Source organism: Tinamus guttatus, unplaced genomic scaffold, assembly GCF_059628265.1.
Source record: "Tinamus guttatus ecotype Peru unplaced genomic scaffold, ASM5962826v1 Tinamus_guttatus_pri_ptg000287l, whole genome shotgun sequence".
Taxonomy (NCBI): domain Eukaryota; kingdom Metazoa; phylum Chordata; class Aves; order Tinamiformes; family Tinamidae; genus Tinamus; species Tinamus guttatus.
Genome location: NW_028288821.1, coordinates 1,084,892 through 1,110,856, shown reverse-complemented (window position 1 = coordinate 1,110,856; position 25,965 = coordinate 1,084,892). Strand labels below are relative to the sequence as shown.

At 42.8% G+C, this 25,965-nt stretch overlaps 1 protein-coding gene across 1 annotated transcript in view; it reads right to left on the bottom strand.

Annotated features, from left to right (window-relative positions):
- NRK (Nik related kinase) overlaps positions 1-25,965 on the bottom strand; it is an 85,241-nt gene that overhangs the window by 19,902 nt on the left and 39,374 nt on the right. The window contains exons 8-20 of the mRNA XM_088527434.1: positions 23,064-23,118; positions 21,910-21,988; positions 21,060-21,235; positions 19,589-19,661; positions 18,993-19,188; positions 17,972-18,121; positions 16,979-17,146; positions 13,248-13,400; positions 7,204-7,335; positions 6,364-6,431; positions 5,000-5,115; positions 2,412-2,509; positions 1,114-1,232 (exon numbers count right to left, since the gene is read on the bottom strand). Of these exons, the coding sequence (XP_088383560.1) occupies positions 1,114-1,232; positions 2,412-2,509; positions 5,000-5,115; positions 6,364-6,431; positions 7,204-7,335; positions 13,248-13,400; positions 16,979-17,146; positions 17,972-18,121; positions 18,993-19,188; positions 19,589-19,661; positions 21,060-21,235; positions 21,910-21,988; positions 23,064-23,118 (1,583 nt within the window). The remainder of the gene's footprint in view (positions 1-1,113; positions 1,233-2,411; positions 2,510-4,999; positions 5,116-6,363; positions 6,432-7,203; positions 7,336-13,247; positions 13,401-16,978; positions 17,147-17,971; positions 18,122-18,992; positions 19,189-19,588; positions 19,662-21,059; positions 21,236-21,909; positions 21,989-23,063; positions 23,119-25,965) is intronic.

Below are 25,965 nucleotides of genomic sequence, written 5' to 3'. Positions count from 1 at the left end.
TCAGCACTCTCCTTCCTTATCCCTCAGCTTTGAAAACAAACTCCAAAACGCAAATCAGAAGAATATGCAGGCTCAGAAACTCTGCCTTCAGAGCAGTGGAAAGGCCTGGTCCCGAGCCAACGCAAAGCTTGCCAGGAGCGCTATAAATCTGTCTCTTCCTGAAGCCTGACAAAACTGCATGGGCAACTATGTCAGAAGAGCAATGGTCCTAACCCAGGGGCTTTCAGAGCAAACCCTGAAACTCGAGCTAAACTGGGAGGCTCTTTAAAGAAAATTAGAAATTTCATTCATCGATATTATAGTTCTGTTTGCAGTTCCAAATAGCATGATTGACTGACTGATCCCCTTACTCTCTTATACATTTGGCAGAGCAAGTTACTCGCACTTCATTATTTCTCAGCAGAATACAGGTTTTGTATGACAGGTAAAACACCACAAGATGTCAGGCACAAGACCAGCAAGAGAAACAGGAAAGCTAAAAGAAAACAGTTACCATGAGATCAGCTTGGTAAAAGCTGCAATGCATCAACTGGTAGCTACAGCAATTTGCAAAATAGTAATATTAAAAATCCAGCAAAACATTATTAGCAAAAAGCAAGTCAAATTCTGCTTGCACCATCCCTATTTATAAATAGTCTGGGTTCAAGAATCAACTTTTCACTGGTAATTATTTCTACTGCAGTAGAGACTGATTTAATAAAATGTTCATGTTTAACCTGCCTTTTTTTTCTCACTGTATTCTGTATTTATCATAAGAGAATACATCTTTTTTCTTTAAAAAATTGTATTTAGAAGTTGGTCAACATGAAATAATCTCTACAAAAGCACGACATGCTGGTATTCAGTTAAAGCAAGACATTTCCTCACTGTCCCAAGGCAGCAAGTCATCAAAGCTTATGACACTGCATACGTCTGATGGAGCAAACATTGACCCCCAGGAGTTCATTATAGGGAGATTATACTGTGTAATTACGGCTGACACAAATGACTGATAGCAGTTTCAGAGAAGCAGTATCTATGGATGCCAACTTTTCCCAGATATTTAGAAGTGTGTAATTAAAAGGAAGAGAGAGGGAGGGGAAAAAAAAAAAAAAAAAAAGAGAGCAAGCCAACCTTGTGTGGTTCATGTCATCTTCATCGCTGCTGCCGACTTCATCACTAGATGAGGAATAGTCTGCTGCTTTTAAAAATAAATTGGCATTGTCCTTCCCCTTGGCAAAGGATCCTGGACTCTGAATAAAGAAAACTCAACTGTTTTTTTTTTTTTTTTTGCTATGGAAAAGCTCATTGCTAAACAGCATGTGCAGTATTTTACTGTCCCTGCAAATGTAGTTACTGTCACTTCCATACTGAAAGCTTTATTAGGAAGCTGATGCTTTTGGTGGTCTATCACTAGAGGACATTTCACACAGAGCAATGACCTAAGGCCAGAATATTTGATTTTCCTAAAAGCTGCAACATGACTGATTTTAATAAGTATGATATTTTGAATCTCAAACTTTTATGATTTAATCTTCACATTTTGCAGGAGCTCCGAAGTACTTTTTTAGTACTAGGAGTGCTTTGCATGGGTACAAGCAGATCATACCAGCCTGAGCTTTATTCTCCATCCCAGACTAGCCTGAGGTTTGCAAGGAGCCGGGTCTGAGTCTAAAGCACCTCTAGGCTTGAAAGGCAACGTGGACTCACACGGCTCACATCTGCAGAGCCATTTGCAGCCCAGATCTCCATGAAGTCATACATGGGCCTCCCACATTATTGGCAACAGCCTAAACATAAGGCCTTTAGCTAGCAGCATTTGAGGCCACTAGGATGCTATGGCCTCACACAGCAAGTGAGCTGCTGCCCAGCTCTGCATTCCTTTGGACCACCCAGGCTCCCTGCAAACTTCTAAAATGCCACCTGTCCCCTATTCGACCTCTTGCACAAGGCCCGGTGAGCTTGTTACCTGACAGGAAACGCCTGCCCTCACAAACAACTCTGAGGCTCAGTAAATAAGATACAGAAACAATAATCTTCCTTTGCACCAGCTGCATGTCAGCAAGTGGCAAGTGAATACATTCTTAAGAGTGTGTATTCTGGGCAGTTATAACTTGGATATAAGCACAGGCTACCAGCCTGGTCTTGACTCCTGCCCTCCAGGCTAACTAATCGGCATCTTGCATCTTCCTTTCTAAACATTTACCCAACACACACATCTGAGTGGGTGCAGGAGATGCTGGTCTCTGCCATGATCTGTGCTGGACACATATTCAAGCAGCTCTGCCAGCTGCTGAGAAACGCCAGCACAGCAGGACACAGGGCCACACTCAGTCCCTCCGATGGACTAACCCTCTGCAAGCCCAAGCACCACCTGCCCTTCATGGACACTATGAGCAAGACAGAACCAGCAGCAGAGAGGAGAGACCTACTGCAATCTGGCCTGGATGAGGAGTTTTTTCAGACTTCTTGGGCTGCTGCAAGTGGTTCTGGGACAACACAGTCTCTGCCTTGGCCAGGCCTGGATTCCCTGGAGAAAAAAAAAAGGAAAATTTAAATGCTTGTGCAAGAAAGGAAGAACGAGAGAAAGAGAGAGAAGAGAAGGAGGTAGCGAGCATTAAGACATGCCCATATTGTTACCACTCAGAGCTGGCACCAACCTCTGCTACCAAACTCAGACTTCTTTCATCTTTGCAAAGAAAAGACTTTTTGCTTTTTTTTTCAAGCATTTCTGAATGCCACAATATTTTATATAAAGTTCTACCAACACAGTTTAATGCTCCAAGGGTAAGAAAAGCGGACCAAAAACCACAGCAACGTACTCCACTGTGCTCCAGAAATGACTCAGTGGCCGAGAGCAAGGCTTGCAGGGAAGAGACTAATCCCTTCTTTTGACTCCCTGTTGAGAGGGGACAGCTCATCACAGCAGTAACTGCTGGGTATATTCCAGCATTCAGGGTGCCATTCTGCTACATTCCCGTGTGACTTCAGACAAAGGGGACAGGGCAGGATCCCTAGCCCTGTGGTGCATGGTTTCATGAGCGTGTAGATCAGGTGCGAACATGTGGCCTTTAGACAACTATAAAGCACAAGAAGTTTAAGTTCTCTAAACCCGAATGGGCTTGGTGCAAGCAGCTCCACTAATCTCCATGCCATGTGCTCAACCTAAAAGTAGAAGAGAATTGACCACTTCCCACAGTAACAAGGGGAAGAGCAATTTTTCAGTCCCAATTTCCCCTCTACACCTCAGGGGCACATGGAGTGTCAGTATTCAGCTCCTGCTTGCAAGTAACAAGTGAGTATGTCCCTTCAGTGCTCCTGCTGCCCACAAAGCTACCCAAGGAGAGCAAAAGCAGCCTTGGAGCCATGCTGTTTCTGCACACAATTTCCAAGACAAGTGGGAGATGCAGAAAGGGCCGGCAGACAGGCCCCCACCTTGCCACCGACACACGTCTCCTTCAACAGCTTCCTCCGTGAGTGTCCCCACCGCTACCATCTGGGCTCCTTGCATGAGGAGGGGACAGAATTCAAGCCCACACAAATCTGGAGTTGTGTTTGCTCATTTAGGTACTTCTATCACAATAGTTATATGCAGTCAAGCAGTTTGCTTAATGTTCATAATGCTTGTTGGTCAATGAGAGCCTAAGCAACTCAGCAGCAGTATTAGTTTTAATGTATTTATAGCCCTTTCCTGTCCAATTCATTATCCCTGTGGGTTTGGGAAAGCCACAAACTCTTTCTGGAACACCATATGCCAGAACTAGCTGTAATTTAATGACGCTTAAGAACCCAAGGAGACAGTTTAAACCACAGGGGAGGTTTTCTATTCTTTCTATGGCTGGTGAGGTTTTCATTTCTCCATGCCAAAATAGCACAGAAATTACATATCATGCAGACACTGCAAAGCTGAGCTGTTGCATGTTGCTCATCACTACACTATTATTCAAACATAAAATGACTTAAGAGCAAAAGAAACAAACCCTAAGCAGTTCAAAGTGTGCTTTGGATTCTTCTTGAAGCTAAGCTTCCTATTCTGTGCAGTTAGTGAAAGCAAAATTGTTGCTTGTGTAAGTGTAATAAGTAGGCAATTTGTTCTTCATTTATCAAGGGTTTGTAAATTAACAATGTGAACTTCAGTTTAAAAATAAATGACCTCATCAGTTTACTACTGTGGTTTCTCAGAACACTTGAAGTGTCCACCCTGCCTTTAACCGGGAACGATTCTCCATGTCAGCCAGGATGCAAAGCAATATAAAACATCACCACTCTGCCAAGAGCTGCACTAGAAACTGCCCTGGTGGTGACCTAAAGAAAACACCCTCAGGAGTACCTAGAGGGGAAGACGACTGTCCACATCCACCCACATCCCCAGCTGCTGGGGCTAGAGGAACCACAGCCTGCATTGCAAAAAGCTCCACACAGGTATGAGCAAGCCCACTGTCCCTGGCATGCCTCAGCCTCATTCACTGCACACAAAGTAGTTTTGTAACTCTACTTTTAAATTACTTTTGTCTTTTTTTCCCCCCCCTCCTCCAGTTCCAGTCCGTTTCTGTAAATAAGAGGATACAGGAAGAATGTTTTATAAGATGTTATGTGAAGAAACTTATGCTTCCTTAGGTCAGAATAACATTAGAATACAGAAGTAGAGTTCAACAAATCAACAAATGCTCATCTGTTTAGTGGGTCATGAAAAAGAAAAAAAAAAAAGCACCGAAAAAAGGCAGAAAATGCCAACAGATTAATATTATCCTTGTGTTTTTTTCACTTCTTAGTGGAGGCAATTCGAGTCTTCTGTATGGAAATACAGTCACAGCCATTTTCTGCTTTGAAAGAGGAAGTGTTTATATTTTAGAAACATGGAGCCATAAAATCCAGAGGGTTGCAAGAAGCCTAGCACCAGAAGAAACCCCATTAGAAGAAATCCCTTAGCAATGCAGCACTTCATTCCCCACACAAGTTTCAGCTTCATGTGATAGGAATTTTGCACATTTTGATTGATGAATCATTGACTTAAAATCACCTGCGGTTGATCGGTTGCTCTGATGAGATCCCATCTCCCACTGCTTGTTGCCAGGAGAGCCACTGCTGCCACTTAGTTTCAGAATGTGCCCCCCAGGGGACAGCTGATGAGTGTTACTAAACAAAAAGACAAAAACCAGATGAGTGTGGCATTTAGAAACACAGACTGGAATGGACCTCCCAGGCCATGGAGTTGAGTTCCCTGTTGCTACCATATGATATAAGTCTTGGTAAAAAAGAACTTCACATTCACTGCTGCTCCAAGTAGAACTGAGGAGGACAAGGAGGGGACACTTTCTTCCAGACATTCATGCTGGCAGATTACAAGAAACCCCATTACAAATTGTCCTGCTATATGTACCCGTGCCTCTTCCAATCTGTGTCACTTGATTCCAAAAATCTTATGCCTTTTACAAATAATGAACCCTGCTCCAATACCCTCCTAGAAGATTAAAAAGTAAAACTGGGGCTCAGCCAGGCCTAGAAACTTCTCACTCATAACACTATGGTCTACCTACACAATACTTTTTTCTTTGCTTCCTTTAATTCTTAAAATTGAAAGCATTTAGGGCTTGACTTGAAAACTACTTCACACAATGTTTCTGACTTAGGCTCCTGCATCCTTGGTCTTTTCTCCCGGCACTCCAGGTATTCCAGCCTTAGGGGCAGCCTGACAAAGTTGTCAAGATGCATCTCCCAACAGCCTGCTCACACACGTGGCTGCTACAACTGCAGCCACGCAGAGCAAAGGCACCAGCTGCAACATGCACACACAGAGAGCTGTGGGCAGGAGCCCCGCTCCCGAAGTGGCCATGATGACATAATCAGATGTCAATATTTTGGGATCTCCAGTAATTGGCATTGCCAAATGGTGTAGAAGAGCTTAAATGACCGTGCAACTAGTACCCATTTACAGGGAACTGGATGCACAACTTGCATGAGATCCACTGAGGCAAGTCAAACAGGCTGAAATTACTACAGATGAAACACAGTCACTAGATCAGCCCTTATACTTCAAAAATACTGTTTTCCAGAGAGAACAGAACTACATTACATCATGAAGATGAGTTGAAAAGGAGGTGATGATCTATGTGAATCTTGTTTCTCTCAATCAGATATGTCAGTCCTGAAAAGGAAGCTGGTTCAGACACTTCCTTAAGGTTAACAAGCAAGAAATTTGGTTAGTTATTTAGTGGAAGAGCTACTTAGAAGACAAAATAACTGCAACTGCCATTAAATGGGGTATGAACCAATGTCAGTTTCAGAGTTACTGAGGTTAGGGCTTTGGTTTTAATAAGCTGGCTACAATTTTCCTACTGATAATAAATCAACATTAGTAGAAGCATAAAACATGGAAGAGCTTACCTTGAAAGACATCTCTGATGGCCAGGCTGATCCCTGCCGTAAAATTTAGAGGTTGTCCTTTCAGGAACCTTAAGGATTTAATCAAATGTTTTAAGTTTGCTACTGATATTTTAGCCTTAGTTTAGAAACTTAATGCTTGCCCTATATCAGTATAAAACTGAGACAAACCAACAACAACAAGAAAATGCTTCGGTGGTACTTCTGGAACCAGGTCTTTCCTGACACTGACCTTGGAAGCTGCAGGTCAGCAGAAGGTCCTTCCAGTTTGTTCTGAGCTTGTGCAGTTTAGCAAGGCACAGCCTGTAAGTGCTACTGCATCTTTGCTTGGTGTCAGCCTTATTTTTGGTCAATATTTAAAGCAAACAAGAAAACACATCTGCGTTTTCTGACTGCAGCTTTTCCTAAGTGAATTGCCTTATGTTGCTACCAAATAAATAAATAAATAAATGGCAAATATCACCTGGAAAACAAACGAACAAAAAGCACACACACACACACACACACAAATACCCCCCACATGCAAATATTCTGCACTCATCCTTAGGAATTATTAAAAGCAGATATATAATAGCATCTGACATAAACGCTAATGAGGTTTTCTGCAGTAAATCAAATTCTTCACAGAAAGGGAATCTACAAATACTTGTTCTAACAACAGAGATGTACTTATATGCACCAAATTCCACTGATACATGGAGAATACTGATATGCTTAATCTTAGGGGCTCCTTTCCGGATTGATGAGGCACAGCCAAACACACACAGATCCTACCCAGCTGCAGAGGAACTGACTTGAGCAATGTAAACCGCAGGCAGCTCCCAATGCCCCAGTTCCACATACCTTTGGGGGCTGTTCTTCATTTTGACTCATATTCCAGAATACATCGTCCTGTCCAGGGCTGACTGGTGTTGTCACCATATCTGACAGCGAACTGCTGTGGTATGCATCTCTACTAGCCCGGAAATTTTCACACTTTAAATAAATGAAGTACATATTGAGTTGCACTTCTCTGCCTTATAACAGGTCCCAATGCACAAATGTCAACTATTTTGTTTGTCAGATCAAGGTTGTAGCAAATGCCTGCAGTACTCTCACACAATATAGCCTGCCTTACTTCACTCGCTGTAAATTACTGATTTTCGGCTTGTTAGGCACAAATATTTCAAAATGAAAGGTACAATAAAAAGAAATATTTAGTAAAACATTTATGATGTACATATATTTCTGCATTATAAATCTATGGGGAAGTTAATAGGTCATTGGCGATACATAGCCAACTGCTTAACTGGATGATGCAAAACAGATTTTGCTAATAAAACATTTTCAAAAAAAAAAAAAGAGGAAAAAAAAGGCAGCAAAAAGCCACTTTCTTAGAGTCTTTGTTCCAAGTCAACATCACATAAGTAATATGAAAGTCGAGTTGAAACACCCGAAATTTGTTCCTCTGATTATTTTTGAATTAAAAAAAAAAAAAAAAGGAGAAGGAAAACACCCTTCAATTCTATACACTAACAAACTATTATACTTTCAAAAGGGGAAGATGAGGAAGAGAGCTAGAAAGGTCAACTCCAAGTACTGTTTTTCTTTCAAATGAGAAATCTTCTTGGACACCAGACTGAGACAGAATATACAGAAACACTGCATGAGCTGGGCCCATCCTGAGGAATTTTCATGCTAGAACCAAACTGATGTTAGAGAAACAGTAAACATATTAGAGAGATGCCTGAAGCGACACTGCTTTATGCCTTATCTCGTCAGATCTCGCGTGCAAAGCGGGACAGGGGCTCTCCAGAGATCCCGGGCCTGCAGCAGGAATGCTATTAGCTCCTCACCATCGACATCCTGCCTGGAGCCAGGCCGAGCCGGCGCTTCGGCCCACACGAAGCTCTGCTGGGGACACCTCTCGCTCGAGGGCACTGCTAGTCCCGGCCACTTGCAGCCCTTAGGGAGACTCCCGCTGCCGAGTTCGCTCCCATTCGGAGTCTTTACTTCTGTGTCCTCACTGAATTGCTGCAATCTGGCCCAGGGGCAGCTGCAGTTGAGTTTCCCCCAAGGATGACCCGGAGGAATATTTTACTGATTTATCAGCTGAGGTCTGCAATATTCTCCTGTTCCCTCAGTCTCCTCAGGTGAAAGATGTTACAAATACATGGCAAACGTATTTACCTAATATTTCATTAAAGTGAAGTAACCTATATTAAAAAGTAAAACAGTAACTGAGAACTGCACAGAGTCTTTCAAAAATAAAACATGGTTATGTGAACTCCCTATAACTCTACAAAACGTCCACAAATGTCTTTTCACAATCTCCCTATTCAGGAAAGGAAAAACAGTCCTGACAAGTTCAGCTGGTTAAATATTCAGGTGCTTCTTCTTCTTTTTGGGATAATATGTTCTGTTGACTTCCTTTACGGAAAATAGCTGTTTCAGCAGTTACAACATCTAATAATCTGTGCCCTTTCATTTTGTCAAAACTACTTTTTCGTCCAACATGACTGTCACTAATAATAGTTTTTAGTTAACTGGAATTATTTTAACAGTAAAGTGTTCCCTTGCAGTGACTCATCCTGGGGGTAGGAATAGGTTTTACAGCAAGTTTATCATTATGAGTGCATAGGCAGTCTTTTTCCTTACTACTTTTTCAATAAGATACTAAAGCACCTTCCTAAATTCTGGCTTTTGAGTTCTGCAGACACTGAGAAAACTATTTGGGTTGAAAAGCAGGAGTGAGCAGTGCTGAATTGAGTGCACTGAGTTTAGGTGACCCTCCACAGGTGGCACAGACACATCAGTACACCGGTGCCATGCAAAGCCAAGCAGCAACACTTGGTTTTAGGGGTGATTTCAGTAGGACATACAATAACTTCTGACCCCAGAAGTCAGAAATGTTTCAGATAACCTCTCCGAACTATGTTGCTTTATATTCCCTTAAGTTTCAGACCATTTACACAGGAGGAAGCACCTAGCAGCAATTCTAAACTCAAGCCCAAACTGCTTTTTTTTTTTAATAAGTAATACTGCAAAAAAAATAGCAGCACCCCTGACATGCAGACAGCATTGACAGATGAGGTGGTATCTATTAGGTGTCCTCAAACCATAAAGGTACAAGATAATGGAGCAGCAGAAAGAAAGCCTTTGCTTCCCAAGACCTGCAAATGCGGCACGGCATAGCAGAAAAGATCAGTGAGTAGAGGTAGCTCCAAAGGATTTAGGAGTGAGAAGCTTCAAAAAGACAAGCTGCACTGCTTTCTGAGGATGCCTATGTTACTGATTTGAACCAAGTCTATGTACGGTGCTAGATATGTGCAAATGTTGTTACAAAAACAGCACATGGACTGGAATTTTCTTAAACTTATGGGTACATCTGCTCTGGGATACTGGATCAATCCATGATATAACGCACAGATAGTTATTTCAGTATTGTTAAATTTTTTGTTCTGGTTTGGCTCCATTACTCTAAGTCAGAGGAGATCTAACCAGCAAATCCTATAGGAAAACTACAAAGAAAAAAAACATATATAAACAAGTTTGTCAGATGTGGGCTAAATTCCTCTGCTATCCAGACAGGAAACACTAGGCAGGGACCCAGACTCAGTGACAGTTCACAAAGACTCTGCAAAATTCTGCAGCTAGTCCAGAATGGCTCCTTCCCAGAAAGCACGGACAACCAGCAACCCACCTGCCACCATGTTGCATCTCACCAATAAAGACAAGCACAAAAGAGCTACAGAGGGTACAAGTCACTGAAAAATTCTGTTCCTTTCATCTCAGGGGCTGCAGTAACTTTTCTAGTGTAATCATTTTGAGGGAAATTTGGGAAGCCAGAAGGTACCATATAATCTCACAGTATGCAATAGCTTAAAATAAGAAATCATTTTTGTCTGAGCAGAATATTGACGACAGATGATGCCTCTTGGACAAACCTGGATAGATGTTCTTCAGCATAAACATCTGTGATGAATTCAGCTTGCAATTTTGCTCTGCAGTTCCTTTTAACCTACACAAACACAGTACCTACGTATTGAACTTTATGAGTATATTGCTTTGAGTCTTTCAATCTCTAGGTGACTAACTGGCCCATCACTCATATTGCAGTATAACTTTATAAAGTTAATACAGGCTGCACTTCCAAACACACAGCTATTAGCATCAACAGCTGCTGCCAGTCAGTGAAAGGAAATGCAGCCCTTAGGAAGATTTATAAACTGCGCATTGAAGTTCATCTGGTTTCCATGCAAACACAGCAGGTAAGACTACAGATTGGTTTCTCCCCGGCTGACACGATCTCTATCAACTGGAGTGCTGACTTGTGCGTGGGTAACAGGGCAGCCACTGGCAGCAACTGAAATCACAGGGTAGCAACTATATATCTCTTGCTGCTAGTATCCTCGAGTAACACCATCGCTTTAAACAGCATCAAATTTTTATAGTGTCGTTTCTATCAAGAAACGTGAAAGAGGGTGATAAATAATGATTCATTACTCACAACTCACTTAAGTAGCTGGGAGATGTAGTACCAAAAAGAGCAGCAGCAACAGGAACACTGAGGCATATAGAGATTAAGTGACCTGTCCTAGGTGACAAAGAAGTCTGGGTCGTAGCCGGACTAAACTGTGGCTCCCTTCACCCACCACATGCCATTTTAATGGGGCAGGATTATTCCCTGTACAGCCCCTGTGCTCCTGGAGAGTCCAAGACACCATGCAAGAAACTATGCATTCTCCCCCTTCGCTGGCAGGGCTGAAATATCCACCTCAGGGAAGCTGTCAGCCTCTACCCAAGGCTAAGATACAAATGTCCTTCCCGTAGACCTTGCACCAGCTCTCCAGTGATTCAATGTGGCCTTCTACAAGCCAGGCCATCGACTCAGCCCAGTCACAAAACCGATAACTTGAAATGATAAATGGGCCCTGGAAAAAGGGTTGTGAGAAGATGCACAAATATTTTCCCAGCAAAAAGCTCTCACATGAAACATGGCCTTTCCTTTTCCAACAAAGGTCCATGGTGATTTATCTGTCACCGCCAGGCAACGACAACCCAAACAGGAAAGGCTTTGACTTAAAGATGCTAAGAGTCTCCCACAGACTCACTTTAACACATAAGAGGAAGCAAAGGAATAAGGAGAGCTGAGCCAGAAAACCTGACCTGCCTTTCTGGAGGACCCTGGCTGCTGGAGAAATTACGGAGCACTTCAAAAAACAGAGTCAAAGAAGGCAGAACACAGGAGTGGTGCTACAAGCAGGGCACACCAGGACACACTGCGCACAGCATGGGTACGCAAGGGTAGCACGTGCAGCTGCTAATGTGGCCATGATTTTTATGGTGCCTTGGGACACCACTGACCAAACCTCACAAAAGTGGCTGGAGAGGGAATGGGAATTGTTCAGCCATGCAGCAGCCTGGCACGAGCGAGCCCCTTCCAGGGGCGAGTGCTCCAACAGCGCGTCCGTCTTGTTGAGTGGATGAAAGGACATGGGAACACCGTGCTTGGGGGAATTAGGGCAGCAACGAGGTTATGGCTGTCGCTGCTTGTTTTCAAAGCAGAGATTTCCAGGTGAAACGAGCTGTGCTCACATACACAGGGTTTTACTGAGTTTCTATTTGCTGTCTTGCTTTTCTTTCAATCATATGTGCTCGCAAGCCCCTCACAAGAGATTGGAGCAGAAAGAAACTGTAGCCTAAGCTAATTATTTCACACACTGTGAAAGTGAGTTTCTAGATACACTGTGAGAACTCTGCTCTCCCACAATGGGTAGAAATAGCAGGATCTAAAATATTTTGAGAAAAGGATTCTCATGTAGAACTATTTCATGATGTTTTCATAATATAGAGTTACTTGTTCAGCACTTTTACCTTTTGTACTAGAGTTTTAAGCCAGTCGAGTCAGAAATCAGTAACTAACTGATTGGTATTGAGTGATTTCTGTCAAATTGACAAAAACATGCAAAAGCTGCAGAGATGAGCATAAAAGAACATAAAGAAATACTTAGAAGCACCTTTGAACACGGAAGGTGTGAAAAGCTTGGCTCAGAAGGTATAAAGATATTAAAATAAATACACCTAAAATATTTCACATTTCAACAAGAAAGCAAGCACATAGCACCCTGTGTACAAGTGAGAGAGATCATCTGAGCCTGTAAGGCCACCACACAAGGACAACATCTTAGTGGGTACCCAGAGGATGGTGCCACTGCAGGCACACTCGGAGGTCTCACGCACACATCCTAAGGATCAAGTCTTGTTCAAGATGCGCCGTAGAAGATCTTTTGCACCAGGTACATTAATGTCAGGGCTCTTACATTTGTAACTGAAAAAGATCTGTTCCTCCATAAGAGGGTAAGTGGTGACCCAGCAGCTGAAGAATAGAAACAGCTCTTCACAGACTTTATGGACTCTACCTGGAAGCAGAATCTGACTCTGCACTGGTAACTAGATACCACTGCATCTCTATGTGCTTTTAGATTATTCTATAAGATCACTAATAATCTTGCTTGTGTACGTGATTTTCAGGAAAGTCACTCTGGTTTAGACTAGTTTTGCAAAGTGTCACAAATATTTATGATGCCATATGAATAATACACCATCCAGAAACAGCACACTCATTCAGGTTTTCTGCAAAATATCTAAGAGTAATACCATAGAATCAGCACAGTCAGGCATCAAGCATCTAAAAATAACTGTTATCTAACCCCAATTTGCAATGCCTAAATATAATTCCACTTATTATTCAGTAGCACATGGTGGCACCAAGAATCTCTGAGGCAGATTGTCACAACCCTCAGTCATTTATGCGTGGAAGCAGAGGGAATCAGGTTTCCCATTTACTACTCTGCTCAGAAACCATCCCGTGCTTTCTCTTCCCCGCCGGAGCAGCAATACCATACCTGTACTAACACAGCTCTCTGCATTGCAGGCGTGCAAGGACTGGAGCTACTGCCAGAGCCCATCCTAGCGTGGGGGGCAGCTTCGTGCCCAAGCACCGCTGACCATTGCAGGGAAGGCTGGATGCCGTCACTTTTCTTTTTTCGGTCCTCAGCCTGAGGAGGAGAGAAGAAAGTCGTATATTCAGTCTCAGTCTTCACAGCCTGGACATTCTCCGAGAGCAGCGTCAAGTCTGATGGGGCTCCTTGTCAGCAAGAGGGCAGCCCTGGCACGATACTGGCCAATACTGTCACTCATTCTGCAACCCTCTCTCTCTCATCAACCTTCTGCAGCAAGCCTCAATATCACCCATTCAAGGAAAAGGGGCACCAGATGTGCCTCAACTGCAGCCTGCCTTTTATCCCCCCAGACATCCCATTTGCTACAGGCTGAGATTTTAAGTAGGAGGAATCATCCCTCCCCATTCACTTATTTTTATAACATACAGCCCATTTTGCCATGCATTTATTACTTGCTTCTACAACAGTGATATGACTGCAAGTGGCTTTCCTCTTTAAAGCACTTTTAAGGCTCTGTTCTATAGTGCCTTAACTGCACTAGGCAAAAAGTTTGAGGAAAATGATTTGGAAGGAATACAGGTCCTTTCATTTCCTGAGGGCTCTGCAAATTACAGAATCTTTATCCCATGGTTTTGACCTCACTGATCCTTCTGGTTTCATTCCACATAACTAATTCTCATTCTCTAGTATAAATCTTAAGCACATCCTGTGATTCAGCAGTCTAGAGGCAGTTCTGCCCAGCAAGCTAGAGATTAATGCTATCTCACATCCAGGTCTCTGTCTGGACGGGCATTTTTAATGGTATCTCTCACTGTATCTGCATGTCTGTGCCTATGTCAGGAAGTTAAGCACATTCTGAACACAGTCAAGGAACCTGCTGAGGAGACAGAAAATAAATCCTTTTAGTCTCACAGACCTTGATTAGAAGAGAGACTTACAAAAACATGCAACCACAGCCAAATACCAAGAAATCCTAGGCCCAGTGAACTCAGTGGTTATATTACTCTTGAGGCCATGTTTAGGCAACTCCTAACACTGAAGGCAGAATTTCACCATAAGCAAGATAGAAAATGGAAAAAATATAGGGGAGTTTTACTATGCTGGAAATAACTTCACTGATACATCTGTGTGCCCAGAGGGCACCTGCATGCAATATGTTATGGATTAAATGTGAGCTCCTTCAGCCTGTACGTGGTGCTCCCAGCACTGCCTCCAGCTCCCATCCAGGCACCAAGGCAACAAACCAGCGCAGCAGCCAACCCAAGAGAAGGGTCCTTCCCCCTCGGCTCCTGCGCCCGCCGCTCGGATGTGGCACAGAGCACAACTGCTCACATCAGGGAAAACCTGCTCCGACCTGCCCGCAAGAGGACAAGTGCGACAGCAAAGATGAGCAGCTCCCACAAGAAGGTTCTGTGGCTCCAACTTGCACAAGCTTGAGGTTTGGAAGGGATGGGACGTTGGGTTTTTGGCCTTGTTTATTTTTTTTCCTTTCTTTCTGATCTCTCAACACTAATTTTGGACAGTTTTCATATAGCAATAAACAGTCCTACAAATGCCACAGAGACCCCAAAGTTACACAAAGAACACTCCCTAGGAGGGCAGGCTTCCTCCATCAATGTATAGACCTCTCCAACGGAGAAACTGGCATCCCTTCTGGCATCTTCTTATTACAAACTGGGGAAGATCAGTATTAACAAGACCAAATTCACTGAGTTATCTATCACCAGTCACAGTCAAAATTTTTAAACATTTCCTTGTGAACAAGTATGACTGCCAACATAGTTTCAAAGTCTCAAATTTCAGCCAAAAAAATGCCGCCCTTTTCCACTAATTACAATTTTAGCGGAAGAATTTCCAAAAAGTTTTGAGATTATATAAATGATGTTTTAAAAGAATTTGTCCACAAAACCAGAGCATATTATGGGAGCCATAAGAACACAGCATAGAGCTGTGAACCTAAAGGGTCTGTGCGATTTTCCTTTTGTTTGTGTACTGCTTCCAAAGGAGCCTAACTTAGCCACAACTAGATATATTTAATCTCATGCACAAATTAAAAGTTAATAGTGACTACATACAAAAATTCCATAATACATTTAATTCTTCTGTCATTTACAATACGTGCCAAAACTAGAAATGAGTACTTGAGCTGACATTTTGTGGTTCTTTTGTCTTTTAGCTACAATGAAGAAAAGAAAGTTAAATGAGCTCAATGTTTCATTTGCTTCCCCACCTCTACCCCTACCCCAAGGCCTCACAGGGGGAAGCCACTTCTATTGACTTTTTTAGTGCCCATTTAGCCTGAGGATTGCCTCTCTACTCCAGTATCTACTTACTCCCTAGATGGAATAAGATATAATGAGAAAACAAAGTTAAACAAAACCTGACCCCCTCCTACTTGTATAAATAATGGTTTCAAAAAAAGCTAATTCAAGTTTTAGTAATGATTTGTTTAATCAGTCAGTGCAATAAACTCTTTGGAGTTAACGTATTCATTAGACAGTTAAGTTGTACTTCAAACAGATTTAGAGAATCTCTTGCTTTCACAAGACAGCTACTCTAACAAGGGACTTTATCTTCTTTTTGATTTCGTATCACTGCTTAGCTTAGCACTGTTTGTAGATTCTATTCAGTTATTAAAATGCATAATTTCAACAATTGTGACAAAACAACTAACTGTTTAACTGTTTATTAATAGAGAAATCTTCACCTTGGAGAGCTGGTTGTAGGGCATACACACCAACTGCCACCAAGAAAGGCTTAGAGACTTGCTGAGAGACTTTAGCAAGACACATTAATAAACGCGACTCTGCATTCCTTCTACACACATGTATACACAGGCTCTCCCAGAAGCCTTTTTTGGGGTATTTTAGGCAGGTGCTTTGCTATGAAGCACTATTACACCTAGTATTCTATGAACACATAGCTATCCCCTAGGAGGGGCCTGCAAGCTGTCTTTTGCTTTAGGAAAACAGCAGTCCCATCGGCTGTGGAACTACAGTCACAAGCTGGGGATATATAAAATAAAATAAAAATAAAATAATTTAAAAAGTACACTACAAACTGAGAGGTAAGATATGTGAAATGGACTCCTAGCTGTTCACAATATGGTAACAGTAGGCTGAACAAGCCGGTGGACAGAAATACTTTCAGAATTAGCAAAAGAGATTGAAACAGATAACAACATGTAATAAAAGACTATATGGCTACTCCATAGCCATCAACTCTGAAATACCTAAAATCCTGGGAGGTAAAAAACAAGAAAAAACACCACAACAGGACACTGGGGCACAGAGACCTGTGCTTAGGAAGCAGGACACAGTTCAGAATCTGGGTTATCTTGTGAACCCCAGAGTCAGGCTAAGACACCAGTAAATCCTCAGACAACACTGCCTTGATTCATTCCTCTGGGAGACAAGTGAACGACACCTGATTAAGGAGCAGAAAGATCTCGCTTCCCTCCCCACCACGGCCAAATGCTTCTCTGGACTGCAATAGGCAGGACAGAGGCCAACTCCTACCCTCCATATTAACAGAAACCCAAGGCTTTTCTGTACTACACGTGCATAGGAAGACACAGGTCAAGCCCCAGACACAGGTTGAAACACCAGCCTGTTCTCTGCTTCAGCACTACAAATTGCACCTACGACAAAACGCTGCTTTGGGCGAGATGCTACCTCTTTGCTTGTATTGCCTGCTGGAGGATGTGCTGCTGCAGCTGAACTTTTGGGAGGCTCCTTTTTCTTCTGTTTGTGGTCGTGCTGGAGAGACAGCAGCTGTGTCTGGTCTTTGGGGAGAGTTCGATGAACCTTCTTGTTGTGCTGCTGCACGTCTTCCAGCTTTTTCTGAAAGTAAAGCAGCAGCAGTGAGCTTCAAAGGGAGGAACCTCTTGGAGGACAAATGAGTCTGCTAGAAATACTGGCTGGGTTATTTTCAAAAGGAGAAAAGCGAGCAGCATTTCAGCAAGGCCTGAAGAGCTAGACCCCCTAAGCAATAAGGAGCATAAAATGACCTCAAAGAGATCTTGTTTGGCTTCTGGAAGAAAAGCTTGACAAAACAGTTTGGCTTTGTTTCTTTTTTCTTCCTCAAACACAGCAGAAAATCATGTTTTAGCCTTTACGTTCCTTAAAAACAGAGGGCGTTATCAAACACTTCATGCTTTAATCTGATTACAAATCCATTTGCCTGTTGAAGCATTACAAAAACAATGTGGCCAAAATGACTTGACAATGAGATTTCAGTATTAAAATTAATGCCCACTTCATGTTCATTTTCGAAAGAGAGATGCTCCTGGTTATAACCCAAAGACAACCTAGAGATGCTGGAGGTTTAAGCTTAAGTTGAGCAGATGCTGGAAGTGTTCAGGATAAAGATACTTTAAATCAAACTGAAGCAGCTGAAGACCAGCACAGCAAGGGGAAACAACAGGGATGGAAGCACCATGCTCATGGGAGAGGAAGTGCCACTGCTGTAGATAAGAGAGTGACTCAGTAACACGCAATAATTCAAAGGAAGGGTGAGGGGGAGAACAAGAGGCAGTAAATACATTTTTTAAAGTCCCCCTCTGGTCTGTGACTCAGAGGATGGGAATATGCTCGGGGAACAGAGATCATCATCAGCGCCAGGAGTAGGGAGCTGTGAACGGCTGTCAATAAACACTCATTTTGTACCTGCTTCTTTTCTGATCTTCCCAGGCCATCCAGCATGCACTGCTCATCTTCCACAGTCCTTTTGTCCTCCGTCCGTTGCACAGCCTTAGCCTCTGGCCACCTCTGCTCACACTCCTGCTGCCTCCGGAGCTCTTGCTCTCGCCTTTGATGCTAGATAACGGCCAGGAAACAACGTTGCTCGTTTTTCTTTATTTCTGTACCCACATTCTTCATGCTGGTACTCATTAACCACAAGGTCCCTTTCCTGATACGCGCTCAGCATTAGGGGATACCTCAAACCCACCACAGCAGGAGCAGACAGTCACAAATTGCCACCACGATGACTGTCAAATGCTAGATGTAAAACTTTTGCCCTTTTGGCAATCAAAGACATTAATTTCAGTGGGCATATGAGTTTTCTGTGGTGGCTGGCAGCTAATCTAACGACAGATGCCTTCCTGTCATTTCAAGAAGGAACAGTTTTATAGAAGTCCCCCAGTTCTGCTGGAGCAGCACTAGGCTTCACCAATACCAGTTTCAGGGGGTTTGTCCATGCTGGAATATCATCATATGCTCATGATAAGAGACATGCCAGTGATCTGGCAGCATTTTTAACAGCACAGGGTGTCAGGCAGCTGAAAAGGCAGCTATCTTGTAACACCTTAAAAAGATGCAGGGCCAGGACTCTGGATCGGAAGTCAGATCACAGATTCAGAATTGGGCATGCACATGAGAAAGAAAACAGGGTTTCTCATGTCATTGGCCTAAATCTCCATCACAGAGCACACTTCAGTGAAACACCCTCATGATCTGCTCCCAAAGATCAGGGCAGGCTGACAGCAGGAAAGGGGCAGAGGCCTTTTAAAATCATTTAACATCACTGTATTCAGAAATGACAAGAGTTCTCCCAAGGTTACAGGGTGCAGTACAGGTTGTGCTGGCAGTTTAACACAGCCCGCCTGCCTTTCAAAGCCTTCTCTCTATTGGCACATTTTTCTTATTTGCAAGGGGATGTCAAATAACAATATAAGACAGTTCCTACATCTTCCAGACGCTTCCTCTGCTCTTTCTGCTGCTCTATTCGCTTCTGCCGCTCAGTCAGCAGCTGCTTCTTGTATTTCTCCTGGTCCTTCAGCTGCTGCTGCTGCCGATGAGGGTCAGAACGGTTTTTGTTCTCTTGCTGCAGCCGCAGAAATTCCCGACGGAGAGTTGACTCTCCTGGGAGATTAACTATGGAGCTGAAACAAAAGGAAAGTTTCTATATGATTAAACACAACACTAGAGCAGCGTACAACGTGCACTGGGAATTCCTTGCTGTCTTGTGTTAGTAAATTAAAACATTCCGACAAGTCTCCAGTGCGTTGGTGATGTATCTGCATTTACTGTGCTGCAAACCAGCCTGAAGCTGATTGCTGGCTCCTTCATTTTACCTTTTCCTCCCTACTGCAGGGAAAGCAGTTTACTACTGAAGTCTTACACTCAGCATTTATACTCAATAACTACAAAACAGTTAAAGCAATGGAGGAAATACAGGAGATGAGGAACTGAGGATAAGTTAAAACAGCCAATCTGAGGAGAGCTGCCTGCAAAGAGAGCAGCTGGGCTAGGCAAATTTTATATTCCAGTAATAAAATTCACCTTGGCTCTCCTTCATCTTCATTCGGCTCATCATCTTCCTCCTCACTTCCACTGTAATCATAATCTGTTTCTTCTGGAAAAGAACAACAATATGTAAACCCCAGGGATGGATGATGTCATTTACGATCATTTAGTTTGAACTTTGAACTCTCCTTTTGAGCTACATGCAGCTCACAAGGAGTTTAGGAGCCACAGGTTGCACAGCCAAGGAGGCTAAGGGGATGTAGTGTAAGATCTTTACCCTGTGAATGGCTGAGTTTTATAAATCTAACCCATTTCCATAATCTGAACTAAATTAAACCTGCAGAAAAATCCAACTTTCATAACATTAGCAGCAAGGTTCCTCCAGAATGAAATCAAGATAGGACATAAGGGATTTATACTGCCCTTCTCTGCTACCGTATACCTGTTCTATGGCTGAGGCCTTCAGTAAACCCAGATTAAAAACAGCACTTTTTAGATCCAAATATAGCTATCTAGCATTAACTGATCAGGATTATTATGTTTTTCCCTTTAAGTGCATTTGTGAAAACCTCTGATAAGTTGCCTTTCCTTTCAAATGTACTCTGAAAGCTTAAAGCCATCATGGAATTGACTATTGAGTCAAGAAATCTGCACTGCAAACAACAGTTTCATCTTAGATAACAATAGTGCAGACCTCAAATCAATACTCAGAGTTTATATGTTACTCCCCAACTTTTTAGTGCTTTCCAAGTTTGCCATTACAGTCAATACTCTGCACTACGTCCCTCCTGCAGGAATCATATAGACAAAGTGAAGAGGGCAAGGGAGGGCAGGGAAAACAAAAGGGCTATGGCTCTTTCTCCACTTAGCACAGCAATTAGTGGGCAGCGTGCAGGCATTTAGGCTGCTCCAACATTGCTTCTCCCAGGCTTTGCTCTGAATAAGGCTAGCATTTGCAGCAAACTCAGATGCTTTCTTCTCCTTCAGTCACCCTGTAAGACAGATGACTCATTATACCCATTTGTATCTGGCTGCAACTTGGAGGGCTTCTCGAGGGCTCTTTCGTGCACTCCACCAAAAAAAGCTTTTCTGTCCTCAAAGATCTCACAAGCTAAAATTGTATGGAGATACAGTAGGTAAATTAAGGGGACAGTGGGTGAATGTACAAATTAAGAGACTAGGAAAGGCCTGCTGAACACTATTTAGACACTCAAAAGAGTAAAGGCCTTGTTTTATTTGGACTCCCTGATCACAATAGCATTAGGGTTATTTTTGGTGAAATCAGTATCAGGCAGACTCCAAAGACTAGCATTTAAACACCATTAAGAATCCAGGTTTGGCAAACAGATTTTCAACATGCCCCCCACCACCATCAGTGACAAAATTTCCTTAGAGTTTTAAGAGTGCCAGTATTTATTTCAGCCACATCCACCTTGTCCTCAGCTGCCAAAGGTAGAAAGAGGGCCCGCTGTCTGCATGCTTTTTATTTCTTTTTTTGCCACTTTACCCTTTTCTCCTCTTTTCTTCCTGGTCCTGTCCAGGTGGTCTTTCAGCATGATGCGCACTTGCCGTTCATTCTGCATGTCTCGGATGAAGGAATGCTTAAGCAAGGTCTCTGTGGAGGGACGGTGCAAGTAATTTTTAACGAGGCAGCTTTCAACAAAGTTAAGGAATTTCTTTGACCTGAAAAAGTTAGAAAAATAGGGGAAAATAAACATCCTTTTCCACTTGAGCACCACGCACTACCCCCAAATGACCTAGAGCACCAGATTTACATGGTTTCCTTCTGCACTGGAACTGCATGAACTAAAGGCAAGTTTTACTCATGCGCCTCCTCCAACCTCGCAGAGCTGCGAATGGAGAGAACTCCACACCAGACCTATTTCGGTGGAATTTACACCATTTTCAGCATGATCACAATCTGGCCAATGTGACTACTCTTTCAGAAAGTACCCTTATCATTCCAATGTGGCCAAGCTTTTCATTAGATTTCAAGTTTAGAAAGAGAAATTAACTCTCCTCAAGCCACAATGACTACCATTAACCCCCCATAGTCACTGCAGTGTCCTGACAAAACATTGACCTGACAGCCTTATCTAGGCCTTGCCGGGGACTACATTTCAGGCACCTATGTCAGTCTTTAGCAACTGCATTGCTGCAACTTTTCAGCCCAACTTGAGAAGAATCATGTTCCTTCCCAAAGGTAACCTAACGCGCACAAGTGGCCTATCCTAGCACCACAAATAGTGTAGGAAAAACCCTGCAGCTCAGAGCAGGATTTGACAAGATCAGGGCCCCTGGAGCTCAAAAGCCCTCCTAGGCCCGTAGCTACAGAACACACTTTACACATCTTTTACCATTTTCTGGATTTCAGTTTTGGAGGCGGGTTCCGGGGGATGAGGAAGAGCGCTCGCATGGGGTGCATGTCACACAGGGCTGCAAGGGAAACCACAAGCCATTAAAGAGGAGGTGCCACCCCACCATGTGCCTCCCGCTCCTTGTTGCTTCGATCCCGCCAGGGCAGCTCCCACCCTTTGCAATGGTCCCGGACTCAGCATGCCTGACACAGACCCTCCCCATCCACCACCTTAACACATGCTACAGCCAAGAAATAGAGCCTCAGAGTACAAGAACTCTTTCATGACACTACATTGTTATTACCAATTAATGAGGATTTAGTCAAAAGAAACCATGCTACTCGCTGCCCGGCAACAGCAAGTGCAACTTTCCTTGTATTTTTTGTATCTATAAGGCTTCAGCGGGTCATGAAGGTTTCAGTGAGTCAAGAAATGTCACCTCTCTCAGACATCAAAGAACTTTTTACCTAAATAAATCTAGTAACTAAAATAGCTGTGTGCTACAGCTTACTAAATTTGAGATCAAAACACGCAGACATAGTAAGATAGCTATTTTATGGCCCAGATAAATAGTAATCAAAATGTTAACCAACATTAGTGCCTGACGGCACTGCCAGGGTCTCCCTCCTGGGGTCACAGCAGTGACAGCACATGTCTACTGTCAAGCCGATCTGAGACTAAGGACCAGGAACCCAAGCCAGTCCATGAGTAAATAAAACAGGGAGAAATCAAGACATCCCCAGAGGAAAAAATCTAACCATTGGGCCAGGCTTCCCCCACTGCCTTTTTAAAAAAAAAAAAAAAAATTAAAAAAGGCTTAAAACTAAAGTCTTTCATGTCAAATATTTCTGCTAATATGTCAATCACTTCTGCTTATCTGAATCCATATGCAGTGATGTACAAAGTGACACTAATCAGGGCTCTAGGAAAAACTTATCATTTCCTTAGAAGAGGAGGCAAAGCATGAAAATGCGAAGCCAAGACTCCAGGGCTGGAGGAAAGCAAAGGCACACAAGTGAGAAAGTCATAGATTATTTGGAAAGATACAGCCAGAACTTGGTACATCTGTGTATTAGCCAAGCATGAGCTATTTTAATACAGAACACTCTCAGAAGCTTAGAAACGTCCCCACTGCCCAGTCCCGTGTCGCTTACGAGGGGCTCCTTCAGCCATTTCAATCGCAGTGATTCCCAGGGACCACAGGTCACTCTGCAGGGAAAGAAACAGTGCACATGGCAACTAGCAGCATTTAAGTTTTGCTTTGTTTTTAATTATTATTATGTTTTCCTAGATTTCTTCTGGATCAGGTCATTTTGGTACGAGAATGACATATATTCTGCTCCCTCCTACTCCCTACTGAGTTTTTAGGAAATGTGCTAATAGTCCAAAGCTTTCCATTCCATTTCATAACACAGAATAGCTGATTCATGATCTAAGCAGCCAGATGCTAAATGCAAACCTCTTACCTTCAAAAATAAAAGATGTAGAATATAGCAATATCGAATATGTACTGAAAATACATATTAAATTAGTAAACTGTTGTCACAAGGCAGTGAGATAGACCTCCCTTGCATCCTTGCTCCAGGCCAGTAAAAGCCTGGTCTTAATGCTTATTTCAGAGTAGTTATTACTGAATTTCTACACGGATAGAGTAGAAATTATAGTCAGGTCCAAGGTGTGACTTTTTCCTATCTACAGTCTCCAATTGCCTGTTTTTGAGCACATGAGAGTGCAATTGGGCAGTCAAATTTATGCCTTAATATACGTGAGCTCAGTCATCCTAGGCTGAAGTTTCCTTTAGGAGCTTCCCTGGATGCCACAGACCAGGCTCTGGTTACAGAAGGTGAACTGAGAACACTACAAGTGATGGAAAAACGTCACAGGTTTCGTCTGATCACTCACATGCATCGTTTCTCTATTTCTGGGTCTAAATGTAGCCACACGAATCACACATGACCAAATAAACATGTGGGGTTTCTCTAAAATTATCTTTTAAAAGAGGCAGTGGTAGACAGATGGCAAGCCTTCAAAATTAAAAGTGATTTACCACCATAAGAACATGAGGATGAATCATATTGCATAAATACGATTGTATATATGATACAATGAGGGCTCATATCAGATTTGGCCCTCTATAACTTTACCAACAGTGCCTTCTCCGTCCAGTTGCTCTAAACTGCTTTATGCAAGCTGAAAAACAGTTTGCATTATAGTTTGTGGAGGGATCTGAGAAGAAAACTTGTAGAAATGTAATAGATTCAGATCATTACTTATAATTAAACAGAGAACAGAAAATCTTCTATAGAAATGTGAAAAGAATGAAGTACGGAAGTACTCTGGGAAAAAATGGGAAAAACAAGCAGGTTACGAGAAATTTGGCTTGGGTTTTAAAGTGTGAGGGCCAACCAGACAAAAAGGGAAAATGATGGCTGTACCCATAAAAGTCCACCTGTACAGATGTATATATGCATCTTTCTTTTTACTCATTTGTTATCATTTTTATCATTTTCTCCCCCCCCCATCAGAGCTGGACCAGAAAGTTAGAGACACACAAAAACCAGCTTGTTTCTGCTATTCTCATCATATCCACTGTAAATTTACATTAAGAAAGACCTTGCCACGTTCTCGGTCACAGCACTGTCCACATCAGCACTTCCAACACACTCCATTGATCAGTTTAAACTACTATTTGCAGAACCCATTCAGAAGCAGACATAAAGACAAATGCAAGCAGATGAACCATGCTCATTATTCAAAGCAGGGAAACCTCAAAAATCAAGGGTGCCTGTTCCCTAATGCTTATGTAGTCTGAAAAGAAGACATTCTGGAAAGAAAATCAGCTGGGAACAGAGAATGAAGACAAGAGATTCATTTCTTGAGGCTTCTACATAGATTTATACGGTATGAAAAATAAAATAAAATCCAAGAACATTCTTTGGTCATGACTGCCATTCACACAATGAAACTTCACACTGCCAGCACAGCACAGAAGATCTTAACAACCGAGAATCGCAGCTTCTAGTTCAGTAGAAAATGGAAGTTTTCCGAAACCACAATTAGAATTAAAGGTTCAAAGCGGTAACAAAGCATCCAAAGCAAGAGAAGGTCTGGAGAGAACAGCTGCCCAGAAAGCCATCCCTGGAAAACAATCTGCATGGTAAACGCAGACAGAGAACACTGCTGGGAATAGGTCAGAGTACAAAGAATACATAAATCTCTTAAGAGAAGCTTTAGAATATTATAATAGGTAGGAGAACCACCAGAGAGAGTTTGAAGAGCTGCCATTGGCATGCAGGTTGCAGAACACACAGGTCACCTCAGGAGGACACAGAAACTATTTCTTTGGCTCCCATAAAGAGGTAATCAGCATGTGCTCACGCAGGAGCAAAAACAAGCTCAGGGACTCCTTAACCACTGTAATCATAAGGATACACAATACCAGACAAGGCCAGTTTATTTACCTGGTCTTTTCTGCATGAAAGATGGGTAGTAAAGATGAGGCTGCACTGGAAGAGTGATGCCAGCAGGTTGAGAGAGGAGATTCTTGCCCCCTGCTCAGCACTGGAGAGAGCCTACTGGGAATGCTGAATCCAGGACTGGACTCGCCAGCAGGTGAAAAGCAAAGAGGGATTGGAATAAGCCCAGGAAAGAGTCACAGCGATGATTAAGGGACTGACTGGAGCTGGGAGGCTCCAGGCCATAAGCAGGGATTGTGCAGCCTGGAAAGGAGATGATGCCCAGAGGTGCTGGCCACCCTTTGCTGTCCTGCACTTCTGCGAACAACTGGAAAACATTCTGGGATGGGAAACCTGTTAGTTAAAATGCTCATATTTGAGTGTGGTGATACAAATTATTGACAGCTAACTCAGGATTCTCAGCTGAGTATAGAGCAAAATAGCTCTATCAGAGGAATGCAGTACCCAGCCATATTAGCCTTACTCTTCTCAAGTGTTCTTCCCAAGTTTACCTTTTCTCTTCCACTTTGACCAGCAACCTTGTATATCAGAACATTGCACTTTTACACTGAATAGGAGTCCATAGATGTGCATTTCAGAT